Source organism: Halichoerus grypus, chromosome 3 (genome assembly GCF_964656455.1).
Source record: "Halichoerus grypus chromosome 3, mHalGry1.hap1.1, whole genome shotgun sequence".
In the NCBI taxonomy this organism is placed as follows: domain Eukaryota; kingdom Metazoa; phylum Chordata; class Mammalia; order Carnivora; family Phocidae; genus Halichoerus; species Halichoerus grypus.
This window is the reverse complement of record NC_135714.1, coordinates 187,592,545-187,616,301: the sequence shown is the minus strand read 5'-3', so window position 1 is coordinate 187,616,301 and position 23,757 is coordinate 187,592,545. Positions and strand designations below refer to the sequence as shown.

The 23,757-nt window shown below is 43.5% G+C and overlaps 1 protein-coding gene across 2 annotated transcripts in view; it reads left to right on the top strand.

The window, feature by feature from the left end:
• MTMR7 (myotubularin related protein 7) overlaps window positions 1-23,757 on the top strand; it is a 105,721-nt gene that overhangs the window by 72,976 nt on the left and 8,988 nt on the right. The window contains exons 7-9 of one of the 2 annotated variants that reach the window (XM_078069685.1): window positions 4,012-4,144; window positions 21,103-21,212; window positions 22,526-22,651. In XM_078069685.1, the coding sequence (XP_077925811.1) occupies window positions 4,012-4,144; window positions 21,103-21,212; window positions 22,526-22,651 (369 nt within the window). Of the gene's footprint in view, window positions 1-4,011; window positions 4,145-21,102; window positions 21,219-22,525; window positions 22,652-23,757 lie in introns of both variants that reach the window. The other variant, XM_078069684.1, reaches the window with a different exon arrangement.

Sequence of the window (23,757 nt, the reverse complement as noted above, 5' to 3'; positions counted from 1 at the left end):
TATTCAGTAGCTGCAAGAAAGCAAGCCTTCTCATATTTTCATGTTTATGTCACAAGTTCAGGTTCTTCATTTCACCAGCTAGAGATGGAGGGAGGGACAGGAGCGTCATGGGACGCTCGCTGCTAGGCTGTGGCCCAGTCCTCCTCCTGCCAAGATAACTTTTGTTCTCATTTCCCAACCCTGTCAGATCAGCTCCTGTCATTATTCAGGTACAGAATGTACTGTGCTGAAATCTGAGACTGCAGGGTTAAGACAGTTGTAGTCTTCGGAGTGACCAGGCTGACCATTAAGTTGATACCAAGATTATCATTGGCTAAGTTCTCATGGTTTTGGTGTGTCTGACTGATTGATTGATTGAGGGTCAGAGGAAGAATCTGATTCTGTTTCTTAACATTCTTTGCCTGTTCACCTTTCCACTTCACTCCAATATTCAGTCCTTTGTTTGGCCGGTCAGCCGGTCAGTAAATCTTCACTGAGTCCTACTGTGTACCAGTTGGAGGGACATGGCCACAAACCAGGCCTGCAGGCACCCCATGGAGCCTGTGTCCTCCACCCCAGCCCAGGGGATCTTCTCTGCCATCAACACTACATCTTAGGATTTTCAAACAAACCTGGTCAGGATCCTTCACTTGCTCTCCACCACCATGGGTAAAGTCTAACCTTCTGACTCGGGCCTCTCTGTAGAGGAGGACTCGAAATAATTTTTAGCCTCCTCTCTCGCTCCTGCTACCATCCATGAACCATTGACCCCACTGGCACTGGTCGGCTCACTGATACCCATCTGCCCCTTGATTTTGTGTCCCACCTCTTCTGGAATGCCCTCCCCTTTGTCTCCATTTTCCAGATGATTGAAGTCCATCTCAAGGCCTCTTGCTTTCATGAGACGTGACCCCCGATCCCCTAGGCCACATGGGGCTGCTCCCGCCCAGTCCTGGAGGGTCGAGTCCATTATTATTTGGTGCTGTGTGTTTCCCCGGACACACTCAAAAGCTTATGGTGGCAGGGACAGCTTCTTATTCATCTTTTTATTCTGTTCAGCATCTGACACACAGTAAGTGTTCATTAGGAGTTTGTGGGGAGGGCGCCTGGGCTCAGTCGATTAAGCGTCTGCCTTCGGCTCGGGTCATGGTCTCAGGGTCCTGGGATGGAGCCCCGCATTGGGCTCCCTGCTCAATGGGGAGCCTGCTTCTCCCTCTGCCCCTTCCCCCGTTTGCACTTTCTCCCACTCTCTCTCAAATTAAAAAAAAAAAAAAAAGTTTGTGGAGAAATGAGTGGGTTCTTTTTATTTCACTGATAAGATTTTCTGCCCCCAAAGATGCTGAGATTATCAAATAGTGGCGTGATCTTGGATGAGAAAGTGGTATTTTTTTTCCAGCTCTACTTGTTATTTCTCTGTTGTATTCCTTATGCGTAAAGTGAAGCTGGAATGCAGTTACCGCCAATGTTTCATTTCTTCGAGAATTTTTTGGAGTTGAGATGAACAGCTTTCCCTTCGCTCGTGGGATGGAGTTCTCAGCCAAAGGCATGGGGGACAAATTAGACTTACTCTAATACTGTTCGGTATATACAAGGCACACTCTATGTGGAGATTTATAAAATAGGTCCAGGATAGCTTCTTGAATTTTTATTACTCATAAAACCGTACTTCCTGCTTTGACGGTTCAGCATTTGCTACACTATCCTGATAGGTCTCCGCTGAAATCTGTGGAAACCTTGACAAAGTACACTTTGGATGATAGATTAAATATTGCCATCTTCTGTTCATTATGAGAAGTACCATTGACTTTCAAGAAGCCATCTTGTGTTGCTCCTTTCCTTTGAAAGACTATCAACAAATTATCCCAGGTCACAGGTACTCAACTATGTAAAAATGTGAACACAGAGTTCTAATTATACATTCAAATGATAATACTAATGATATATGGGGTTTTATTTAGTACACTATTTAAAAAGAGTATCTCTGACGTATGTGGTGGGTAGGTTTAACTTGAATGATTTAAGATACAGAAGAAATATAAGGCTCATGTAGCATTGGGATTCTTGCAAGTATCCTATTAATTGTTTTATTTTATAAAGCTTGTTGTAAAGGATAGGGCAGCAGCTTTGGAAAATAATCATACAAAGGAGTGATATTTTATAACAGTACGTTTCAAAAGAATAATGCCTATAGGTAATTTTAGAGAAAAATTTCCCCTTAAAATATTTAAAAATTTTAAAGCATAAACAGGAGTTGTCTTCAAAATAGCATCATTTTTGTATTTTTTTTTTTCTTGAGGAAGGCCAAACCCTTTATTCTCATAGCATGCCCAGGAGAAAGGTGACAATCACTGGGAAGTGTCTTGGGCTGATGGGCCCCAGCTGATGTCATAAGCACTAAATCGTGAGCAGGACCGCTACGGAGAAGGGAGGTGTCCACCAGCCCCAGCTCGGAGTGGCACTGGCTTGCCCTCTGCTGCTTCAGTTTTCACTTCTAATACGTGTTATGTCTATTAGTTAAATTACAAAGCTAATATAATCTTGGTAACAAAGAATACAGAGGCATCTAAAGTAGGATTGATAGTGTCCCCTGGCACTTGTCACCTCTGTGTTTCTGCTCTAACTGCTGCCAGGTTGGTATCGTTGTTCATACGTTTTAATCTGCTTATTCAAACATGTATAAACATAAATATGCATCTGTACTTTGTTTTACAAGAAATGAGATTATTGTGTGAATATTATTCTTTAGGTTACTCTTTTCACTTAACCGTGTCATGGGCCAATTCCAAATCAGTCTGTCTGTCTCTGTCTCTGTGTCTGTCTCTCTCCAAAATCCATGTCTTTTTGTCCCTGTAGAAGTTCAGGGTGTGAATATACCATAATTTATCTACCCATTGCCCTATTGATAGGTTTTCAGGTTTTTACTATTATAAAGTGTTAATGGACGTCTCTCTTTATGTGCTGGTAGTTTTAATTGTGTGAAGTAAAGATCTGGGCCAAAGAATATTTATGTTTTTAACTTAGCTTAGTTTTTAGCTTCATTTTTTTAAAGTTGGCTTTTTGAGAAGTATTTGTTAATTTGTGAAATCGATATATTTTTTCTGGCGGTGGGTTCCTGGTGTCAGTTCTCTGCCTGGGAGAACCTGCCTGCCTTTTGTGGACAGAAGTTGAACATGATCAGTGATAGTGTTTCCTAGGTTGTGACCACCCACTTAGCCAAACAGCAAGGATGGAATTTTAGCAATAATACATCCATTCCAGAAATGTATTTCCCAGCTAAGGCAGGACTTGTCCCCTTCCTGGTTTTAGTTACACAGGACGGGGGCAGAAGTTTGCATTTAATACATTTCTTCGAAGTCTGTTCTCTTTAACCCAGTTTGTACTGGGAAACCCCCACCATATACAAAATTGTAGTAATGAGAGTGGTCCAAAAGACCTCTTAGCAGGTCTCTAGATTGAAATAAAATCACTGGCGAAATGGCCCTGGAGATAGTTCTACATGTGCTTGCCATTTTAGTCAGTGAGTCCTGCTCAAGGTTTAATTGGGGGATTCTTGTAGGCAGATTAAAATCACACCACCATTCCTATAGGATAATGTGTTTATTGGCAATATAATACTGGAAGATATAATTTAACTCACAGAGCTTTGGATTTCCCCCTGTATCTGCTGATATTCTTCTGCCAACCTACAGGTTATAACGTTTGGTTAAGTCAGGGCAACTTGGCTCTATCACAGAATTCCATACTCAATTTGGCATCTCTGATGGAACCGCGACACACATCTCCAGAAGGGTTTATCTGTAGAATGCTTTCCAGCTAAGAAAGTGTTCCTCGCATCAACACATTTATGCTGTTGAGTATACGCTCAGCAGGAGTGCCTGGAATCACATAGCTCGGTAGAATGCTCCAGTGATTTCAAGCATGTTATGTTTCTGCACACCATTTTGAATGCTGTTATCGCTGCCGGTGAGATGTTTAGGTTGTTTTATGCCCTGAATATCATTGGTGACTACTCTGTTTTGCTGACCACCGCAGCTCAATGCGATGGCAAATCGTGCCGCAGGGAAAGGCTATGAGAACGAAGACAACTACTCCAATATCAAGTTTCAGTTTATCGGGATAGAGAACATCCATGTCATGAGGAGCAGTCTGCAAAAAATGCTGGAAGGTAAGCCATTTCCTTATGCACAGCATTAAAAAAAAATACAGTGAAAGGTTGTAATGTCAAGCAGAATAAGATAGTCTTTTGTTTTTTAAATTTTTTACCATGATGCTGTTTATATAGGTGGGATAAGTCACACGAGAATATCATATTGCATTAAACATTTAAGGCTTTCTCTTATTTTTTGCAAGTGTCATGGGGAAATGGTTTTTCCCTTGGTTAGCAAAGTCAGGCACTGTCCAGGGCTTAGTATCTAAGATAAAAGTGCACAGGAGTATTTTTTCTTTCTCCCTCATGATATTAGTTTGACCCACATTCAAGGCCATTTAGATAAAATAGTCCTACATTTAAAGCAATAGCCAGCTCTGTTCATGTGTGGAGAGGAGTGTATGAAATGAATCCCGGTGGCCGAATGGCCATTAGAGGCGAGGGCGTTGCCTCCCATTTCTCCAGCCACAACCGCGGCAGTGCGCCTGCGCCTAAATCACGTGCCCACCGGCGTCCCGCCCCCTGCCCCGCCCCCTGCCCCCGCCCCCAGCTCCTTACGCCGCAGGACACACACACACAGGCTTATGGGGGAGGAAATGGCAAAGATGGATTAGGTAATGTGCAACAGCCATTCTTGTGGCCAAACCAGCCATAAGCTGATTAGCAGAAATTCTGCATTTCAAGCAAAACCGGCCTCATTTACTGCTTATGCTCCATGTGATTATAAAGGCGCGCAAGGAGGCATCTAGTGCCACAGTCCACCACTTCTGGCTCTATTAGGAGCCGCAGAGAAAGGGGGAGGCAAAACACTTTGCTTTGTACCTTGGGGTCCTGGAAAGGCTGTGAACGCTGTGCTTGCACTCGGCGTGAAGGCCCTGGAAAGGTGGAGCCGAGCGCGAGGACAGTGGGCTGTCTGAATAGGAAAGGCAGGGTGGAATGAAGGAGGACAAAGAAAGTGCTGAATTCCTTTTTTCTAAAGGGGTACACATTTGTTCTCAGTTAGCATGCAGTTCTCTGCTTCATGGGAAGGATAGGGGGTAGTGAGAACCTGCGGGTGGGGCTGGAGGGCCTTGAGGGGCACATTCCTGATTTCCATTCTCCCTCCTGGATTCCCTGGGTCAGCGCCCTGGCTGTGAAACTTGCAGTCCAGCAGCCACCTTCACTGGGCTGTTACCTGCCATAAAATGAGAAGCTTGGACTGATAATTTCTCCGGGTCCTTCCAGCTGTGTCGGGTCTGTGACTACAGTTTGATGCCCCTGGTTGCAAATATTTGAACTTTGGATATTTGAATCTTTAGAAGAAATCTCATCCTAAATCTGAAAAAAAAAAAAAAAAAAATCACGGCCCCAGAGAATCTCCATCTTATTTTCATGGGAAATCTGCCATGGCTCAGGTCACTATAAGGGAACCTTGGGCATGATTGTTGGAGCTTTTTTTTTTTTAAAGGTTTTATTTGAGAGAAAGAGAAACAGTGAGCATGAGCAGGGGGAGAGGCAGAGGGAGAGAGACAAACAGACTCCCTGCTGAGCAGGGAGCTGGACACCGGACACGGAACTCCATCCCAGGACCCTGGGATCATGACCTGAGCCGAAGGCAGACGCTTAACAGACTGAGCCACCCACGTGCCCTGATTGTTTGAGCTTCTTAAACTTCTGGAGATAATCATGGGCTGTGTGGCTGTCCGTGCTATAAGCTGTGCTTTTTAGGTGTCAAAAAATTGGACCAGCTTTGTACTGTTGTTAAAAGGATAGTTTAACATTAGTATGAAAGGTGTGCATCACTGTCAGAATCATTAAAAAACGTTTAGGTTGATATGCTTCATATTTTTCATTTAGTAATTTCATAAGCTGACTTCTGACAACCTACATTTTCTTCAATGCAGAAAGTAGCTCTTTGGAGTTTTGATAACCTATCACTCTGACTTGAGTTTTGGAGCTAGCGTTTATTTGGTTTCTTATTAGGAACCATTTCTCCCGCCCTTCTACCTGTGGTCTGACTCTCTTCTTCTAAAGGACGGCAAACTGACCGAGTCCTGGAGGGCAGTCCCTGTTCCATGAGGGATCACAGTAATTGGACATCACTTTTCAGCTCTCTGTCAGTGCAGTAAGCAAGGACAACCTCCTGGATGCCTTTCAGGGAACTTGACCAATGTTTGACTATCTGTTTTTACCAAGTAAATTATAAACCACTTGTGGAGGCTCAGCTGATGAAGTGATGCAATCAGACCCACCTTCTAGGGCTTTTACAGCTTCCAACAGCTGTCCTTGGCATCAAAGAGATTGGAAGGTTTGTGTTGCTGGTCACTTGGTAGGAAGAGGGATAGTGCATTTTTATTCATGGTTATTATTGTCTTTGATTTTTTTTTTTTTTTTTTTTTACCACGGTTAACATTATCAGAATAGATTTTGAATAACAGAAAAGAAAAAATTGTTTGCATTCTGGCTCTGTGTGTGAGCAAGAGCTGCAGGATATTTCATCAGAAACTGAAATTTAGGACCAAGTTCACATCCAGTATAGGTCCTTTTATAAAGGTCACTTAATTTTAGCTTTGATTTATAAGTCCTAAAGCAAACTGTGTTGCGGTATTCACACCTCCCAATGAGATAGTAATGATCCCTTCCAGTTATGTAGCAATTTTGTAATTGTTTTCTACAGTGCTTTCCCTCTTGATCATAAAATGTTTTTCCCTCAAATAATAAAGGGATGCCTTATTTTTTCTTTTTTTATTGGAACAGTCAATAAGAAAGCCCACATTTCTCTGCCATATGGACCTCTCTATATATGCTATTCACAACATGGCAGGTTCTTTTTTTTTTTTTTTTTAACATTTTATTTATTTATTTGACAGAGAGACAGAGCGAGAGACGGAACACCAGCAGGGGGAGTGGGAGAGGGAGAAGAAGGCTTCCCACTGAGCCGGGACCCCGATGCGGGGCTCGATCCCAGGACCCTGGGATCATGACCCGAGCCAAAGGCAGATGCTTAACCGACTGAGCCACCCAGGCGCCCCGGCAGGTTATTTTTTCAAAGCTTAACTCTCCAGTTCTAGAATCTAGTATATTACATTAAAAAAATATATGTTTCCTTAAGTAGGCTCTACACCCAGTGTGGAGCCCAACACAGGGCTTGAACTCATGACCCTGAGATCAAGACCTGAGCTGATATCAAGAGCCGGACACTTAACCAACTGAGCCACCCAGGCGTCCCACATTTAAAAATATTTTATATTACATATTTAAGTTTTTAAAAACACACACTTCCCAGGGTCTCATAACAAAGCAGGATTTGAGCCTAGTACTTTCTATCATGTTAGAGCACTCCTCATTGATTTGTGGGTACGGTGTTGGACAGGCTCACAGATAACCACCCCACATAGGAATGGTGTTATAACATCTACGGGGTAATTACTATGTACCCGACACTGTTTTAATTTTCTCAGGTGTATTTATTCAAGTAGTCCTCATGGCAGTCTTGTTAGAGCTATTCTTTTTTTTTTTTTAATTCAATTAGCCAATATATCATTAGCCATCATTAGTTGTTTGATGTAGTGTTCAATGATTCATTAGTTGTGCTCATCAGATCACGTGCCCTCCTTAATGCCTATTACCCAGTTACCCCATACCACCACCCCCTCCCTTCCACAACCTTCAGTTTGTTTCCTGGTGTCAAGAGTCTCTCATGGTTTGTCTCCCTCTCTGATTTCTTCCCATTCACTTTTCCCTCCCTTCCTCTATGGTCATCTGCACTATTCCTTATGTTCCACATATGAGTGAAACCATATGATAATTGACTTTCTCTGCTTGACTTATTTCACTTAGCATAATCCCCTCCAGTTCTATCCACGCCGATGTAAATGGTAGGTATTCATCCTTTCTGATGGCTGAGTAATATTCCATTGTATATATGAACCACAGCTTCTTTATCCATTCATCTGTTGATGGACATCTCGGCTCCTTCCACAGTTTGGCTCTTGTGGACATTGCTGCTATGAACATTGGGGTACAGGTGCCCCTTCTTTTCACTACATCTGTATCTTTGGGGTAAATACCTAGTAGTGCAGTTGCTGGGTTGTAGGGTAGCTCTTTAACTTCCTGAGGAACCTCCATACTGTTTTCCAGAGTATCCTCATTGTACAGATGAGGAAATTGAGGTGCAGAGGCTGAAGAACTCATGCAAACTCACAACAGTAGATGATAGAACCAAGATTTTCACCTGATCAGTATGGATCCAGATGCCACACTCTTCACCACTTGGCTTTATGGCCTCTCTAGGTAGCCGGTTGGGTAGAAGGTACCCTGGCCTGAGAGTCTGAAGACCTGGGTTTGGGTTCTTGCTTTATAGTCTCTGAATAAACTTGAACAAACCTCATTTCCTGTATTTGTAAAACAACGTTAGTAATGTATCATCCCTCACTTACAGATTTATTGAAAAGATTCCTTGCAAACTATAAAGTGCTTTCTTTCCATTGTAAGGTGCATTATGCTTTCTCTTGAGAAGCAATACTGCACTTGGAAATAAGTACTGAATAAAATGGGTAAGTTAATGGGCTATAGATTAATTCAGTCAGCAAGATAAATATTTGGGAGGTCCCAGGCCTTTTTATGAGTAGCTTTTCTCAATTTCTTTATTCAAGAGACATGGAGTAAGACAGCACAATTTCAGAGGCATGGAAGTGCTTGCCTTGTGATACGGTCAATGTCCACTCAGCAAAAGTCCATCAAAAATAATTTAATAAACCACCTTTGAGGCCTTGTGGACGTTTTCTCAGCAAATTATTTCACAGAGATACAAACCTCAGCCCAATGGCAGGTCATGTGGGAATGGGTCCTGAGCACAGGAAGAAAGGCCAGTGTCTATTCAGCAATTTGGGCAATACTACAGTGAAGAGCTGTTTGAAAGGGGCCAGAGTCAATGCAATTTAAAAGATTGAAATCTTTTTAGCAGGCCCCAAAGTGTAACCACATTTGTCATATTCCCCGGAATTGTAGGCATTGACAGTGGAGAAAGTTTTGTGGCAAAATCAGGTGGCCTCAGAGATCATATCTGATCTGCACTTTTGTGTGAAGTTTCTGAGGCCAATTATTCAGAACCTTCATAAGGTGTAGAAAGGATGGTTGAAAGCAGAGAATTTTGAGTATGTCATGGGAGGCGGCGGGTATTATGGTCATCCGACTAACTGCTCTGGTCTCCCTGCCAAGTTGCCTTGGGCACACCAAGGTCTAGAAAGGAGCAGACCCTAACACACCCAGCTCTGAGGGTCCCATGAAACACTTCTCTCTGCTCAGAGTTACGGTTGTGGCTATCAGTTCAAATGTCCCCCTTGTTGGAGACTTTCTTGCTCACCTCATGTCTTTATGAGGTGATGACTAATTCAACCTGGAAGATATCTTTATAGATATTCAGATTTAAGTTTTTCAATTTAAAGTATTTCCTATTACATTGCCTACAGGTTGACAAAGTTCTACCAGATATGAGCTAATAAAAGGCTATAAAAGTTCATCTTTTTTCTGTTCTCTATGTTTTGCCTTTTTACCACTATTAATTTCCTCAATTACTAACCCGTTAAATGAGACAGCCAACAAGACCTGGCTGAAAATCTGGTTATTGTCCTTCAAAAGTTAGCAACAAGGCATGGTTTTCCACACAGAAAACCTAATTTCCCAGTAAAGTGGAACTAGATAGCTTCACATCTGAGGTTTTTCAAAGAGTGTTCGGTATGACCAACAGGCCTGTCCTGTCAGGCTTTACTAGTTATCAATCCATGGTCACTGGGAGGAAAGAAATAGATCAAGAGCATGTACCTTGCTCTCTGTGGTGTTGTAAGAGGATGCAGAATGTGGCCAGTGAATGCTGGGTATCAGCTAATCTGGACAAGCATATCCTAAGCACTAAGGTATGGAGAACAGAGCATGCCCCTTGGGGGATAGGGACCGTAGACTGGACTCCAGCTCAATTATTTACGGACTGTGTAACCATGGATGATGACTCAGTAAACTTCTTTAAGCCACCTTTCCAATCTGCGTATTGGGAGTAAATAATACCCCATCTGGTAGAGAATGTATGCAGAGTAGCAGGAACAATCCCTGCTTAGAGTAAGTGTGGAATAACTCAGTGCTGCAGAAGTTCTGTCTGACATTTGTCTGTACGTCAAATAGTTATTGAGAGTTTTCTACATGCTGGGCATTGGGTAGAAAAATGCTTTATTCATTAATACAAAATGAAGTACTGATTTTGATGTAGGGCAAAAATCATGGGCAGGAAGAAAAGATGATGCTTGCTTATTACTGAGGGCTATCCCTGGGTAAGGTTGAATGTTTTAACTGGATGTCAAAGTCAAAGACTTCATCTCTGGGTGACATTATCAAGGAGAGGACAAACAAAATGATTTAATGAGAATAGTGGCTATTTTCATCCTAATTATGCTGTCCTGGGCGCCTGGGTGGCCCAGTCATTAAGTGTCTGCCTTCAGCTCAGGTCATGATCCCAGGGTCCTGGGATTGAGCCCCGCATCAGGTTCCTTGCTCGGGGGAAGCCTGCTTCTCCCTCTCCCCCTGTCCCTGCTTGTGTTCCCTCTCTCAGTATCTCTCTCTCTGTCAAATAAATACATACAATCTTTAAGAAAATAATTATGCTGTCCCTTGACGTTCACTGAGATAATTCAAAGATTAATTTCACCTTCAGAATTATTGTTTTACATTTTGTTCCCCATGATGGTTAGGTTTTGGATAACTAGGGCATGTACAAAAGGAACGCTTGTAGGAGACAGTGGCTCCCGTGCAGCTAAAGGTAGACATGACTAATTTTAGTGACAAGGCGAGCTGGTTTTCCATAAGGCTGTAGTTGGGGTTTGGCAATCCGGTATTTGCTTGCCAGTGATGGTAAGGTTTGAGACTTGGTGAGAATGTTGGTCCTGGCAGCGTTCTCAGCGTGGGATGAGCCCCCACCCGCTCCCTCCCCTGCTGCTTATCTCACCACTTCAGTTATCTGCTGCCGCCATCTTCATCTTACATGATTCCTGGGTCTTCTCTCCAGTGTCTACGGCTAATGCTTTATATCCACCCCGACTTCCTAGCCTCTCAGCATTTTCTCCCAGTCTAGACTTCTCTATTTCCATTTGCTTTAAGTTTCCTATTTAGACTTTAAGCCTTACCTTCAGTTAACTTCCTGTTCATCCTGGCTCAGTTCGCATAGTGACTTAATTATTCTCTATTTGAAGTGGAAAAAATATGGAAGTTGGAGTCAAGGGAACGAGATTCCTCTCACCGTGTCCTTACTGGGCCGCTAGCATCTGAACCTGTTCCTCTTCTGTAAGTTGAGAGAATCAAACCTACTGTAGATGGGAGGTTGTGTCAGCTCACTGAGAGAAAACCACCAAGGCCCAAGCTTTTACACATGGATGTAATATAAATGGGCACATACATGTTTTTATTTATTTGCCGCAAGTGGTGTTTTTAGACACAAATTCACGTGCAAAGCTAATAAATGCTGAGGGCATTCTTTTGTGAACCTGCTGCTTGATGTCCCTTAGGACAATGGTAATTAGTATTGCTGGAGCTCATGTGTGTATCCACGGACTATACACGCTTTCATGTTTATCAGTAGCTGGACACACGCATACTCATGTACATGTGTACTTGTGTATACTGTTTTCTCTGCTACTAAATTTAGGCTTGATTGCACCTTACCAATTCGTATGATCATCAAATTCTTTAAAAGAAAACAAGGCTGTACAAACATGGGTTTCATGGAATTACTGTATAGCGATTCCAGAAAATAGCACCTCATGCACAAGGCTGGAATTGTTTTAAAGAATAATCACTGATCTTGTTGGTGTCCTGTGGAGAAACTAATATGCAAAGCTCTCTAGTTAACATAGAGTTCTCTATAAAGAGGGCCCACGTTGCTTGGCCTGGGGAGGGAGGAGCAACACCACTAACATTAACAAAGGGAATACAATTTGTGCAGAGCTCAGAAGTTTATTCTGTGTCACCATGGTGGGCTCTAAGTAGAAGGCAGACCATAAAACAGGCTTAACCAAACTTTTCCATGCCACAGGACATCATGAAGTCCTCTTTCAATGGGTTCACCTGCTAGGATGTTCAGTGAAGGGAGATTATTACCCTTTTACCGGTTCTTTGAAGATCATTTCATTGGGCTTGGCGTTTTGACTCCAAAATGGGAAAGGGACAAATCAAACATCAGCAGAACTCAGGTGGCTGTCAGGCTGGTAATTAAGGGAGGGCCGTGAACTCTTCAACTTTAGGTCTTAGGAGACAAGAAAGAGTGATCCCGTCGGGTTCAGACGGAGACTGTCTTTGCATCCTCCCTGATCCCACCCAGCAACCGTACACGAAGAAATGAGATTGGTGTTAGGAACTCTCTAAAGAAGATCATCCAAGGCTTATTTTCTTCCAAGTAAATTTCTTATTTCCTCTTGTTTCCTTATGTCCTATAATTATCTGTCTTTTCCTTTTTTAGTGTTATCTATACATGTTTTATGGGATATGGTTGCCCTTTTACGTAAAACAAATATTGTTAGACCTGGGCATTAAACTCCCACGAAGTAAGTACGACTCTCTGTGGCATATGTCTCTGATGTCAGCTGAAGTGAACTTCATTCAGCAAAATGGTTTGTCAATATTGGTTTGGGTTTGGCAACGAGAGTGAACAAATCAGTATTTCTGCCTTTTCCTGAGTTTATCCAAACAAACCCACCAGTTTTAGATTTAAAAATGCAGGCACTGATTGAGTCTCAAGTGTTCCCCCATCTGTCCGTGTGTATTAATCATCTGCAGAGCTGTTTGCTTTTACCCGGCCGCTCAGCATTTGGCAGGAGAACACCCTCGAAGTGGGTACCTTGCTTGAAAACCTGGTGAGGTTATTTTACTTAACGTACACAGCTTTAGTGTTCCTGAAAACGGAAATGTTCAACAAGCAGCCATTCTCAGTGTGGGAAGAAAGGAGTTGGCCTGGCAGGGGATTCAGCAACTTGTCTCCTTGCTGAGTGAGCTAAATGAAGAGGGAAACACTGGAACATTCTCTCTGGCAGTACATTTTAGGGCCCTGTTTCTGGGAGCTGTCTGTTCCTCTCTTGCTTTTGGCACAGACCATCTCCAGGTTAGCTGGAAAGCCTGGTGTCTTATTTTTAAACTTGCTGTCGTTTCCATGCCTTGTGGGAAGAGAAGGTGAAAAGGATCATTTGTTCTCCGGCTGAGCTTCAGGGTTTGGATGCCAAGATATCCCTCAGGCTCCCTGGACCTTTTGAAATAAACAGGAATGCCAACTAGCCCTAAGCCCTATAATAACAACCAGAAAGTTTGGCCTATTTAGTGAAAAGAAAAAAAAAACAAAACTGTTTGCAAGGTCATGTTATCTGTGAAAGATTTAAAGCAATCAGTGGAGTCCTGAGACTCTACGTGGTGGAATGTGTGTATTTTAGGATGAAGTTGAACACTTTGGGTCATGGCCTGGGGTTAAACAGACCAAAGAGCAGGCGCCCAGGGAGTGGCGAGAGGGCCCTGCGAGTGCTGGAATTTCAGGCACTTCCCACCGGCTGGGTGCACGGGCAGAGGCGAGCCTGCCCCCTGCAGGAGCCGAGTGGTACTGCTGGGCAGTGTCCCTGGGAAGGGAAGCAGGGCTTGCCCAGTGTTACCTAGAGGCTGTCCTTCTGCCTTCATCAGAATCCACAGTCTGTCTTCCAACTGGGTGCACACCCCTGAGCTCGCGGGAAGACTTAGGAAGTGCACCCTGGCTAGCTGGCTTCACGGCACCAACTTCGATGTACTCTCCTTCCTAAAGCTGCCGTGGAAGGTTCCTTGGCCCAGGCTGGAAGCCATCCCTCCTTGGCCATTTCCCCTCCTAAATGCCCTCTTGCCAACTTTACAAAAGACAAACACACCCTTTGTCACATCCCCAGTCTTGTTATGATGTATTATTCCAGGGTGCACGAGAGCGTACCTAATTTAAAACATTATTGCAAGGGTACATGTGCAGAAATGCTGGAAGACTGCTAATCAGGCTAATCTTCCTCAAACAGTCTAAATAGCTGCTATCCCAGGGAAGTGTAATGGAAGTCACACGTGGGGACAACATTTGTAATTTTACATTTTCTAGTGGCTGCATCAGAAAAAGTGCAAGGAAATGGGTGGGTTTTCAGAATACATTTGTATTTAATTCGATATATCCCACATATTATCATTTCAACATGTAGTCATTACAAAAACTATTAGTGAGATATTTTTTATTCTTTTTTTGATACTAAGTCTTTGACATTTGGGATCTACTTTGCACTCACAGCGTATCTCAGTTCAGACTTGCTCCATTTCAGATATTCAACAGCCACACGCGACTAGCGGCTACCACACTGGATGGTACAATTTTGAGTGACCAAGTGTGTAATCTTTAAGCTGATAGTAGGTGGGAGGCAAGGAGCATTTAGAGTGGTTCGTGTTTGAATTACAAAAAAATCATATAACTGAGATCGATAGACATTGCTTAAGAGCACGGACTTTGGAGCCAGAATGAATCCGAGCCTCACTGCTTATCAGCTGGTGACCTTGGACAAGTTACTTAACCTCTCTTTGCATTGGCTTCCACTTTTATAAAATAAGGATAATAATAGTACCTTCTTCCTATGATTGCCATGAGGATTAAAAAACTATAGTATGGGAAGCACCTGGAGGAATGTCTGGCACCTGGTAAGTACTATTTGAGTTTTGCTATTATTATTACTACTAGTAGTACTATTTCTAGTTAAACCCACCAGGGTAGCTGTGGTGTGGTGGCAGAAACTCTAGGCTTCTTTGTCAGAAGACTTGGGCTCTCCTGCTCTTGATCACTTTGTGTTCTGACCTTTCTAAGCCTCAGCTTTGAGGTTGCGTGTGAGTGAGTCTGTGTCTCCTTCCTGTCAGGACACCACACTGGATGAACACATAATAAAGCATATTTCATAGCTACCATTTCTGAATCTTCTGTCTCCCGGCGTAGTGTATATGTATTATCTCATTTCACCCTTCAATTAACGCTTTGAGGAAGGTGTTTTATCCCCATGGCACACTTGAGGAAATCAAGGCTTGGGTAACTAGCTCCAGGTTGCATTGTTGGGGGCACAGAGCTGGAATTTGAATGCCAGAGGATCGGACTCTGAAGCCCATGGCCTTGACCAGCACCACGTGCTGTCGCCCCTGCACAAATCGCGATTGTTACTAAGATGTGCAGGTTAGTTCACATAAAACTAAAATCTAAGTGAAACACAGAGGCCTTCCCAATTCCCAAGATGTCAGATTAAATATGAAACACCCTCTGATAAGAACACCTAGAAATGCCAGATAAATATAGCAAACATTTCCTTAAATGAATGACTGAACTTGTAAGCAAGACGAGGAATGAGCCCTCGCGTAATCGAGACCACAGTGAGACAGCATTGCGCATCCACTAGGGAGGCAGGAGTCAAAAAGCCAAGTGATACCAAGCGTTGGTGCAGATGTGGGGACATCAGAACCCTCGCGCACTGCTCGTAGGATGTCACCGGGTGCAGCTGCTGAGGAAGACAGCCCCTCTGGCAGCTTCTCAAGCGGTGAAACCGTGTGACCCAGCGAGTCCAATCCTAGGTATGTCCCCACGAGAAATGAAACATACTTCCATGGAGAACTTGTACATGAATATTCATAGCAGCATTATTCATCAGAGCCCAGAAGTAGAAATAACCCAAACGCCCATCAGCTGATGAATGGGTAAAAAATGGGGCGTATCCATCCTGTGAAATATTTGGCCTTAAAGGGAATGAAGTACTCACATGCTGCAACTTGCATTATACTAAGGGGAACAAGCCACTCAGGATGAACCACATATTGTATGCTTCACTTTATATGAAGTATCTGGAATATGCAAATCTATACAGAAAGAAAGTAGATTAGTGGTTGCCTAGGGCTGGGGGGAGGGAAAATGGGGGTGACTGCTAATGGGTTTCTTTTAGGGGTGATGAAAACATTCTGGAATTGAATATGGTGATAGATACACAACTCCATGAATATACTAAAAATCATCATACACTTTGAATTGCACTGTAAGTAAATTCTATCACAAAACTGTTAGAAAAGAAAGAAGAGGAACTCTCCAGGTGCCAGAAGGGAAGAGGAGGGGGAGGGGAAAAGAGAGGGGGGCATTGCCTTCAGGGAAGGCTGAAGCCTTCAGATATTGCTTAAATTTAGCTTTTATTTTTCAAAAAATCTTGCAATTATAGAGGGTCTTTAAAAAAATCAAATAATTCTCTGTTTATAACCAAAACAAGAGCAAAACCGCAGTCCTCTTCCCCAACTATGCCCACTTCCGTTCCTGCTTCTCGGGTAACCGCTTATTATTACCTTAGGCCTCGGCCTCCAGGTTTCTAGTGTCACCCGAGTTCACTGCGGTTGCTTGATTTTTCCCCTTTATGTACGGTCTGCCCGTGTCCCTCTACGGAGGAGGAATGATGGCTTTCATACACTCTCTACCTTTCACATTCCTCATCTGCCTCAGAGAGTTAAATCACAATTTTGACTAGCTCCTTATTCAGTGTGTACATTATTATTGTGTAAGTACCCTTTTCAGCTGAGGCTTTTTATAAAGTTACTCTGGTTGTATTTCCTTTCTAGAACAACTTACTGTCTTCCCTGACGTTCCTAAAGGAGGGAGTCCACACTGCTCTACAGAGTTAAACACGGCTGCGTCACTTTGCCTTCCCGATAGCCTGCAGATAGCTGTGCTGAATGCTAAGCTGGCACCGTGGGGAGGGCCGTGTGGGGATCCTGGCTGGGAATTAGCAGGGATGGCCATACAGCCCCACCGCAGGGGCGAACGCGACTTTTTCCCCAGGCTGCTAGAAGTGTGAACTCAAACACATCAGCAAAGTGATCCTTTTTATATTCTGTCGGAGCCTTCCATTCTCCTGCTCCAATTCAAATATATTAAACTTCACTTCAGATTACTGTTCTAGTATATCATGTTCTTGGGGGTGCTAATCCTGTATCTTTTTTTCTCTGTCTCTTTGCTCTTACTTGAGAATACCGTTCCTTGGTGTGTGGTAATTTTTTATTCTATTCAGTCAGGTTTTTCTGTGGGATTCCACAAGTGTTGCTCCTGAGCAGTTTTTTGGTTTGCTTCTTTCTGCCAGGTATCATAAGACTCCGGGCCAAATATGGTAATTTCTCAACTAGGGAATCCTGCACATAGGAAAAGATACTTTTGGATCCCAAACACGTATGAGACTAGACCTAGGGTTTCAACATCCTGGGGATAAATTTAAAAAAAAAAAATTTTTTATTTTCTCAGGATAAATTTTTATTTTCCTCATGTGGAGTCCAGGCATCATGGTCATCACCCTGAGTCCACAAGTGGATTTTTTTTTTTTAATGGCTCAGTTTGATACAGGGAATCTTCGTTCCATGTCCTGCCTCACACAGACCCAAAATTTGATCATCCCTGTTCCAGTTATACTTGGCATACTGGTGCATGTACTCATCCACTTCCCCTGGCCCCTGCTAAAATGATAAGGAAGTGGTAAAAAAAAAAAAGAAAAAAAGAAAAGAGTGAGACAGTGGGAGAATGGGAGAGGAGGTGGCAGCAACAAAAATTTCAATGCTGGAAAATGGATGGATGAGTAATGGACTAGACAAAAGCTGAAATTTATGGTGGGAGTGTGAGAAACATAGAAGCAAGCCAGACAGTCCCACAGACCCTCAGAAAGCTCCAGAATGAAGCATCAGTTTCCTCTGGAACAGGCGGACTGGTTGAATGTTTGTCCTTAGACACCCAGCCTCCTCCCTCCCCTGTGCCGCCCAGTGAAGCCTCTTCCCTCACCTTCACAAGGGAAGATGATGAGGAACTCTCCGGAAAGGTTGACGAGAGACACCCTGGGCTCACAGAGAGCAGGCATAGCTGGAAGAATGGGCAGGAAATACCAGGCCAAAAAAGGAGGCAGTAAGTAAGAGAAGGGAGAAGACTACCTGTGGTTCACCTCCCAGCTCTGCTCTGAGCACACTGACAGCCAGTCCTATGAGTCCCTCAGGTATTTGAAAGTCCCTCCCTGGGGCCTGCAGCCATCCCACGAGAAAGGACTTGCTGGTCCTGGAGTTTGGGAGCTCACACCAGCCACAGGTCCCGCAGCAAAGCCCTGCAGCTGAGAGACTTGCTTGTGCACCCAGCACTTCCAGACACCTTTTAGTGCCCCGCGCTTACCTATGACTGGACAGAGATCACCGCACACTTGAGGAAAGCCCACCATGGAAGACGGAGACAACACGCACGCACATACGCATGCACGCAAGGAAGAGAGCATAGTGAATCTAGAAAAAAACGGATTCATCCAGACAGTAGAAGAAATGAAAACAAACAAAAAACTGGCATTAATCACCTTAGAGAAATAACAGTGACCAAACTGACAGCATTGGCACTACCAGGTGTTGGCCGGGATGTGGGAGAAAGGAATTCTCCCACCCTGTTGGTGAGGATGCAGACTGGGCCAACTCCTTTGGAGAGCGGTTTGGCAATACGTGGTTAGGACCCTCTGACCCAGCCCGTTTCACTTATTGAAATGCATGGACAGGGAGATTTTCCACAAGGAGATTGTAGACAGATGTCTTTTGAGGCACTGTTTGTAAATATTGAAAAAGAAGAAACAACAGTAGGGGAATAGATAATCAGATATATTTATAGAGTGGAATATTATATGCTTGTCAAATGAGTGAAATCTACTTACATAATATGGAAGTCTCAAAAATAAAATGTTGGCTAAAAAAATCAAGTTGCAAAGGCTATAAGTGTGAATGAGGATAATTAATAGTCATGAGGACTAACTTATAAAGCAACATATAAAATAACTCTGATGGGCTATTATCCCCACTTTACACCCAAGTAAACTGAGGCACAGAGAGGCTAATTAGAGTGTCCAAGATTACACAGCTAGTAAGTAGTGAAGGGATGTACCCCTGCCCGGCAATGTTCACAGACTTCAGGCGGAAGAGCAGGATGACATAGGAACAAGGGACTTTATTTGTAACATTTTTTTCTTTGAGAGATCTGAAATAATTGTGGCCAGTCTGAGTGTCCGTTACATTATTTTAAAACCTTTTATATGTTCAAATATTTCACAACTTAACACATTTTCATGACTAAGGAGACCAGAACCTTGCAAACAGCCTGCTGCTGAGTGCCGAGGGGCGCGGGGCTGACCCACAGAGCCATCGATTCTATGCATCAGTCTGTGCATTTTTCCCTGAGCTTCAGCAAAGGGAAAAAAGCTTTCCCGTATTGTTCTGCATGTGCTTTATCAGGAGAGTGTGTGATGTGAGTGGGAGGGGGTAGCACTGTAACCTCAGACAAAGGGACAGTGCTCGCGAGTCAGAGCCCTGCCAGAGAGAACTCAGTTCTCTAGCTGCTTATTAGGTCACTGGAGCTGTGCTTCCAGCTCAGCAAGAGTTTGGGATTTTGCCTAAACACATTTATAATACGGTTTTCTTAAGTAGGGCCTTTTGCTGGGAACTTTGGTGTTATTTTCTTCATCATTGCTGTCCTCTATGACTCCGAATTTATGTGTGTGTGTGTTTTAATGTGGCTCTTATATTGTGGAAAAAGAGAGTGAACCCTCTCATGTGGCATGTCTGAGGAAAAGACAGTTAAGAAATATTGTAATTAACAGTTACTCTTTTCCAAATGTGCAATACCTTTCTCTTTTTTTAAGATTTTACTTATTTATTTGCGAGAGAGAGAAGGCGCGGGAGCACGAGCGGGGGAGGGAGAGGGACAACAGACTCCACGCTGAGCGCAGAGCAGGACCTGGGGGCTTGGGACTTGATTACAGGACCCTGAGATGAGAGCTGGAGCCGAAACCAAGAGTTGGACACTTAACCGACTGCGCTCTATTTTGGAAGAGTTAACAAAGTTGAATCTGGGAGTTTAGCGTTGGAAGGACACTTAGATATAGTTTGGTACACCTTGCCTATTTTAAACATGAAGAGATCGAGGCTCAAAAAGGTTGAAATGACTTGTGCAGGACAGTACAGCTAGGGACAGACAGCGCTGGGAGTAGCAGAAAGGGCTCCCTATTCCCTGCATGTATCACAGCATCGCAGAATACAAGAAAATATACTTTAGCAAACAAACAGAAACGTCTGTGGAACATTATTTGTCATTGACTTACGGGATTCCTCAAAACTACTTCACAGGTATAAAACCCATTTACTTTGGAATGTATATTTCTGATACGTAGTCAGAACACTAGCTCTAAAACTTTTACATTAAAAGTAAGCTCTAGAGCTGAAATTGCTTGTGATAATATAGAGGTGTTGACACACCCGCTTGAGTGTAAACACAGATATTATGATTCCAGCTGACCTTCATTTTCAGTCGAAGGGAAAGCCCCTGACTTGGTGCTGGAGAAGCAGTTCGGAAGGACAGGATCTCGGTTTTAAGTTCCTAGGCTTTCCTCCCGGTGGGTGGGGGTTGTTGGCAAGGGGAGTTGGAGCATTTCCTCCTGAGATGTTCAGGACGGTGGTTTTGTGTTTTCGCGGTGGTCCTGAACGGAAGTGGTCGGGTGCTACAGAGCCGTACCTGGGCAGGCGCTGGGCTTCGTCACAAGAACTTTCCTCTGTAGCCTGCTCATTCATGGCCCACTGCCAGTCTTTGCTGGAAGGGTAAACAGATCTTCTCTGCTGGTGCTTTACTGTGGTCCATGATTTTCGTTAATATTGGAGTTTAAACCTTACAAACGTAATACTTCTGAACAAATGCAGCATCCCCTAGGACCAGAGAAGGTAGAAGAGCCTCATTTGAAGTGGTTCAGTAGAATCAATTTTAGTAAGTATGGACATATATCCTGACTTAATTTCTTCCAGAAAATACAGTGATGAAGGGAATCGTGAACAAACTGCCTGCAAGTATGAGCATATATAAAGTAAGAGACTGTCTGAAGTTTGCTTTCATCACATGATTTACCTTGCAGTGTGTGAACTGAAATCTCCCTCAATGAGTGACTTTCTGTGGGGACTGGAGAACTCGGGCTGGTTAAGGCACATCAAGGCCATCATGGATGCAGGGATCTTCATCGCGAAGGTATGGGTAAGCGCAGCGCTGCCAGCGAACTCTGACTTCAGACCAGAGAGGCCGTTTCCTCCCCATCTGCTGAGGCGGCCGCATAGTAAGCTGTGGCCCGCCCAGTGGGGAGCTGGCTTTGCCGACCACCATGTTTGGCCTCTTAACACGTGACTGCTGCGACAGAGAGGACAGTGCTCTGTTGATAGGATGGCGGCACAGCGGTAAATGGTAAAACATTTTCAGAGTATTCTCTCTTCGGGTAGGCCTGGCCCTAAATGGAGGAAAGAATTTTCTCCTGGAGAGTACATACATCCAAATGTGTGACCCTTCATTGACCAAGGCCGGTCTTCCATCTTAGTACACCGCAACTCCTTTGCCATGATGGCGTAAACAAGTCATGTTTCCAAACCTGCTAGGTAGGTTCCCTTCTGCCACGGGAACAGTCTTGCTGCGACTTTCATGTAAGCAGGTTTTAGCTGCATTATCTATTTTCTCAGTGTTTTTTGTTGGTTCTGTTTGTTTTTGTAAATCCCTCTCAGATTTATACCTAAAGACAACCATGTCTTTTCTGAGGGTATGGTAAGCTCCCCTTTATTAGATAATTCATTTATTTACCAAGTGTTTATTTAGTGCAGGCACTTTTGTAAGTGCTGAGCGGGCAATGCCAGATAAACCAGATCAAGTCTCTTCTCTTACAGAGCTTGCGTTCTGGTACGGGCCACGGAAAGTGAAGAAATAATAAATAGAATTTCTCGTAGTGAAAGTGCTATGTTGCAATCTCTACCATGCTTCCCAGCTTATGTTTCCTGCCAGAACACTCAGCTAAAAATTGTGTGTGCATTTGCAGTAGCAGACAGAAATTCTTTTGAGACTCCCTGCTATAATTTTTACCTTATTTTCTCTTCCTTCCCCCACCCCAGGATCCATTACTTGACTCCTATCCTTTTATCTCTAATTTCATAGTTTTACTACATATAATTTTTGTGTCTTTCCCTTTTTGGAAACGATTGAGACCAGTAGCAGCTGCAGAATTTCGATATTGGAAAGGTCTTACGAACCCCGACAGGAGGGTTGGAGGTGCTCAGGAAGCACGCTTTTATCGTAGCACATACGTAGTTGCAGTGGTCTGGGGTGGCTCCTGGGTATAATGGGAAGGAAAAGTTTTGGCATGAAACACTAAATTAGCTGTTTTCAGTTATGTTTTTTTTGATTATTATTATTTTCTCCCCCTTTCCTTTCTATAGGTATAAAAACCAAACCTAGGTCTGAGGAGACGTTTTTCCTTTTTGTAGCCATTCTTTCTGACTCTTTGCTGGTCCTGTGTTTGTTAGGCAGTTTCAGAGGAAGGGGCAAGCGTGCTTGTTCACTGCTCGGACGGCTGGGACAGGACTGCCCAAGCGTGCTCAGTGGCCGGCCTCCTGCTGGATCCGCATTACCGGACTCTGAGGGGCTTTATGGTGAGTGCGGCCGCCGGGCTTCTGCCCCACGCAGGGCCTTGAACAAAATGGACCTCCCTTTCGGCAACTGTTGGCAACTTGTTTTTCCCTCTCTCTGTTATTTTTCTCTTAGTAGATGAGCAAGATTAAAGGGGAAGAGGTAGAAAATGGTCTTGGAGTAAAGAAGTGAATTTCTGGGATATTGGAACCAATTCAAATTAGTGCTAATTATTAAATGTGAATTTGGGGGCAAATATAAAATATATTCAATAGTCTGTAAAATAGTGAATTTTATACATTATTCGCTCATAAATCAAGTTGGAGGTAACGTGAACATGTGGTAGGAAACATTTTTCAGAAAAAAATATTTGGAGAAAAAATTTTCTATCCTCTGCATGCAAAGTCCTTGAGAGGAAAAACTTTTTACTACTTTGATTTTTTTAGGTAATCCTTCACAACTATGGCTGAGAGTACTGAATATTTCAGTGTTTCTGTGCTGTTGAAATTATGAGCACATCCTTTCCTAGATTTTCACCTTTTAGGTGTGCATCACAGTGCAACGTGTTCCTTCCACCTGCAGAATATTTGTGTAGTTACTGGGATGGTGAAGTTCTGCCCAAGCTGGAGCCCTGTTCTTAACATGACTGGAGGGGCTTCCTAAGTGGTTCCTGGTTCTTGCCTCTGGCACCATGATTTGGTAGAAAGTGCTTCAGTGGATCCTGCATCCATGCTAGGGATAGATGCTGAGAGAGGAGCCTGAATGGGCTAGCTCTACTGCTCGATCGCCTTCACCGAGTAAGATCAGCTGACACTCTGGGTACAAGAGAGGAGAGGCAGAGGCAGGTTTCCTTTATGGGCTTTTTCTTTTTCTTCTTTTTTTGAAAGTGTCAGAGAACTTCCAATTCCCTGTGATAGCACTGAGACATCAGAGTGATCCTCCAGCTTCAGACCCCTCCCCTGGACTGAGGTTAGGGTTCCTTCCTTTCCATTTGGAGACTGGAGGGTTTCTGGCTCACACATTCCTTCATACCATCCTCTACCACCATGGACTCTTTTTGATTCTGCCCCATTAAATTTACGTGTTGTCAAGGGCAAACTTCAACCACTCCATATTTTTTAAGGGAAAT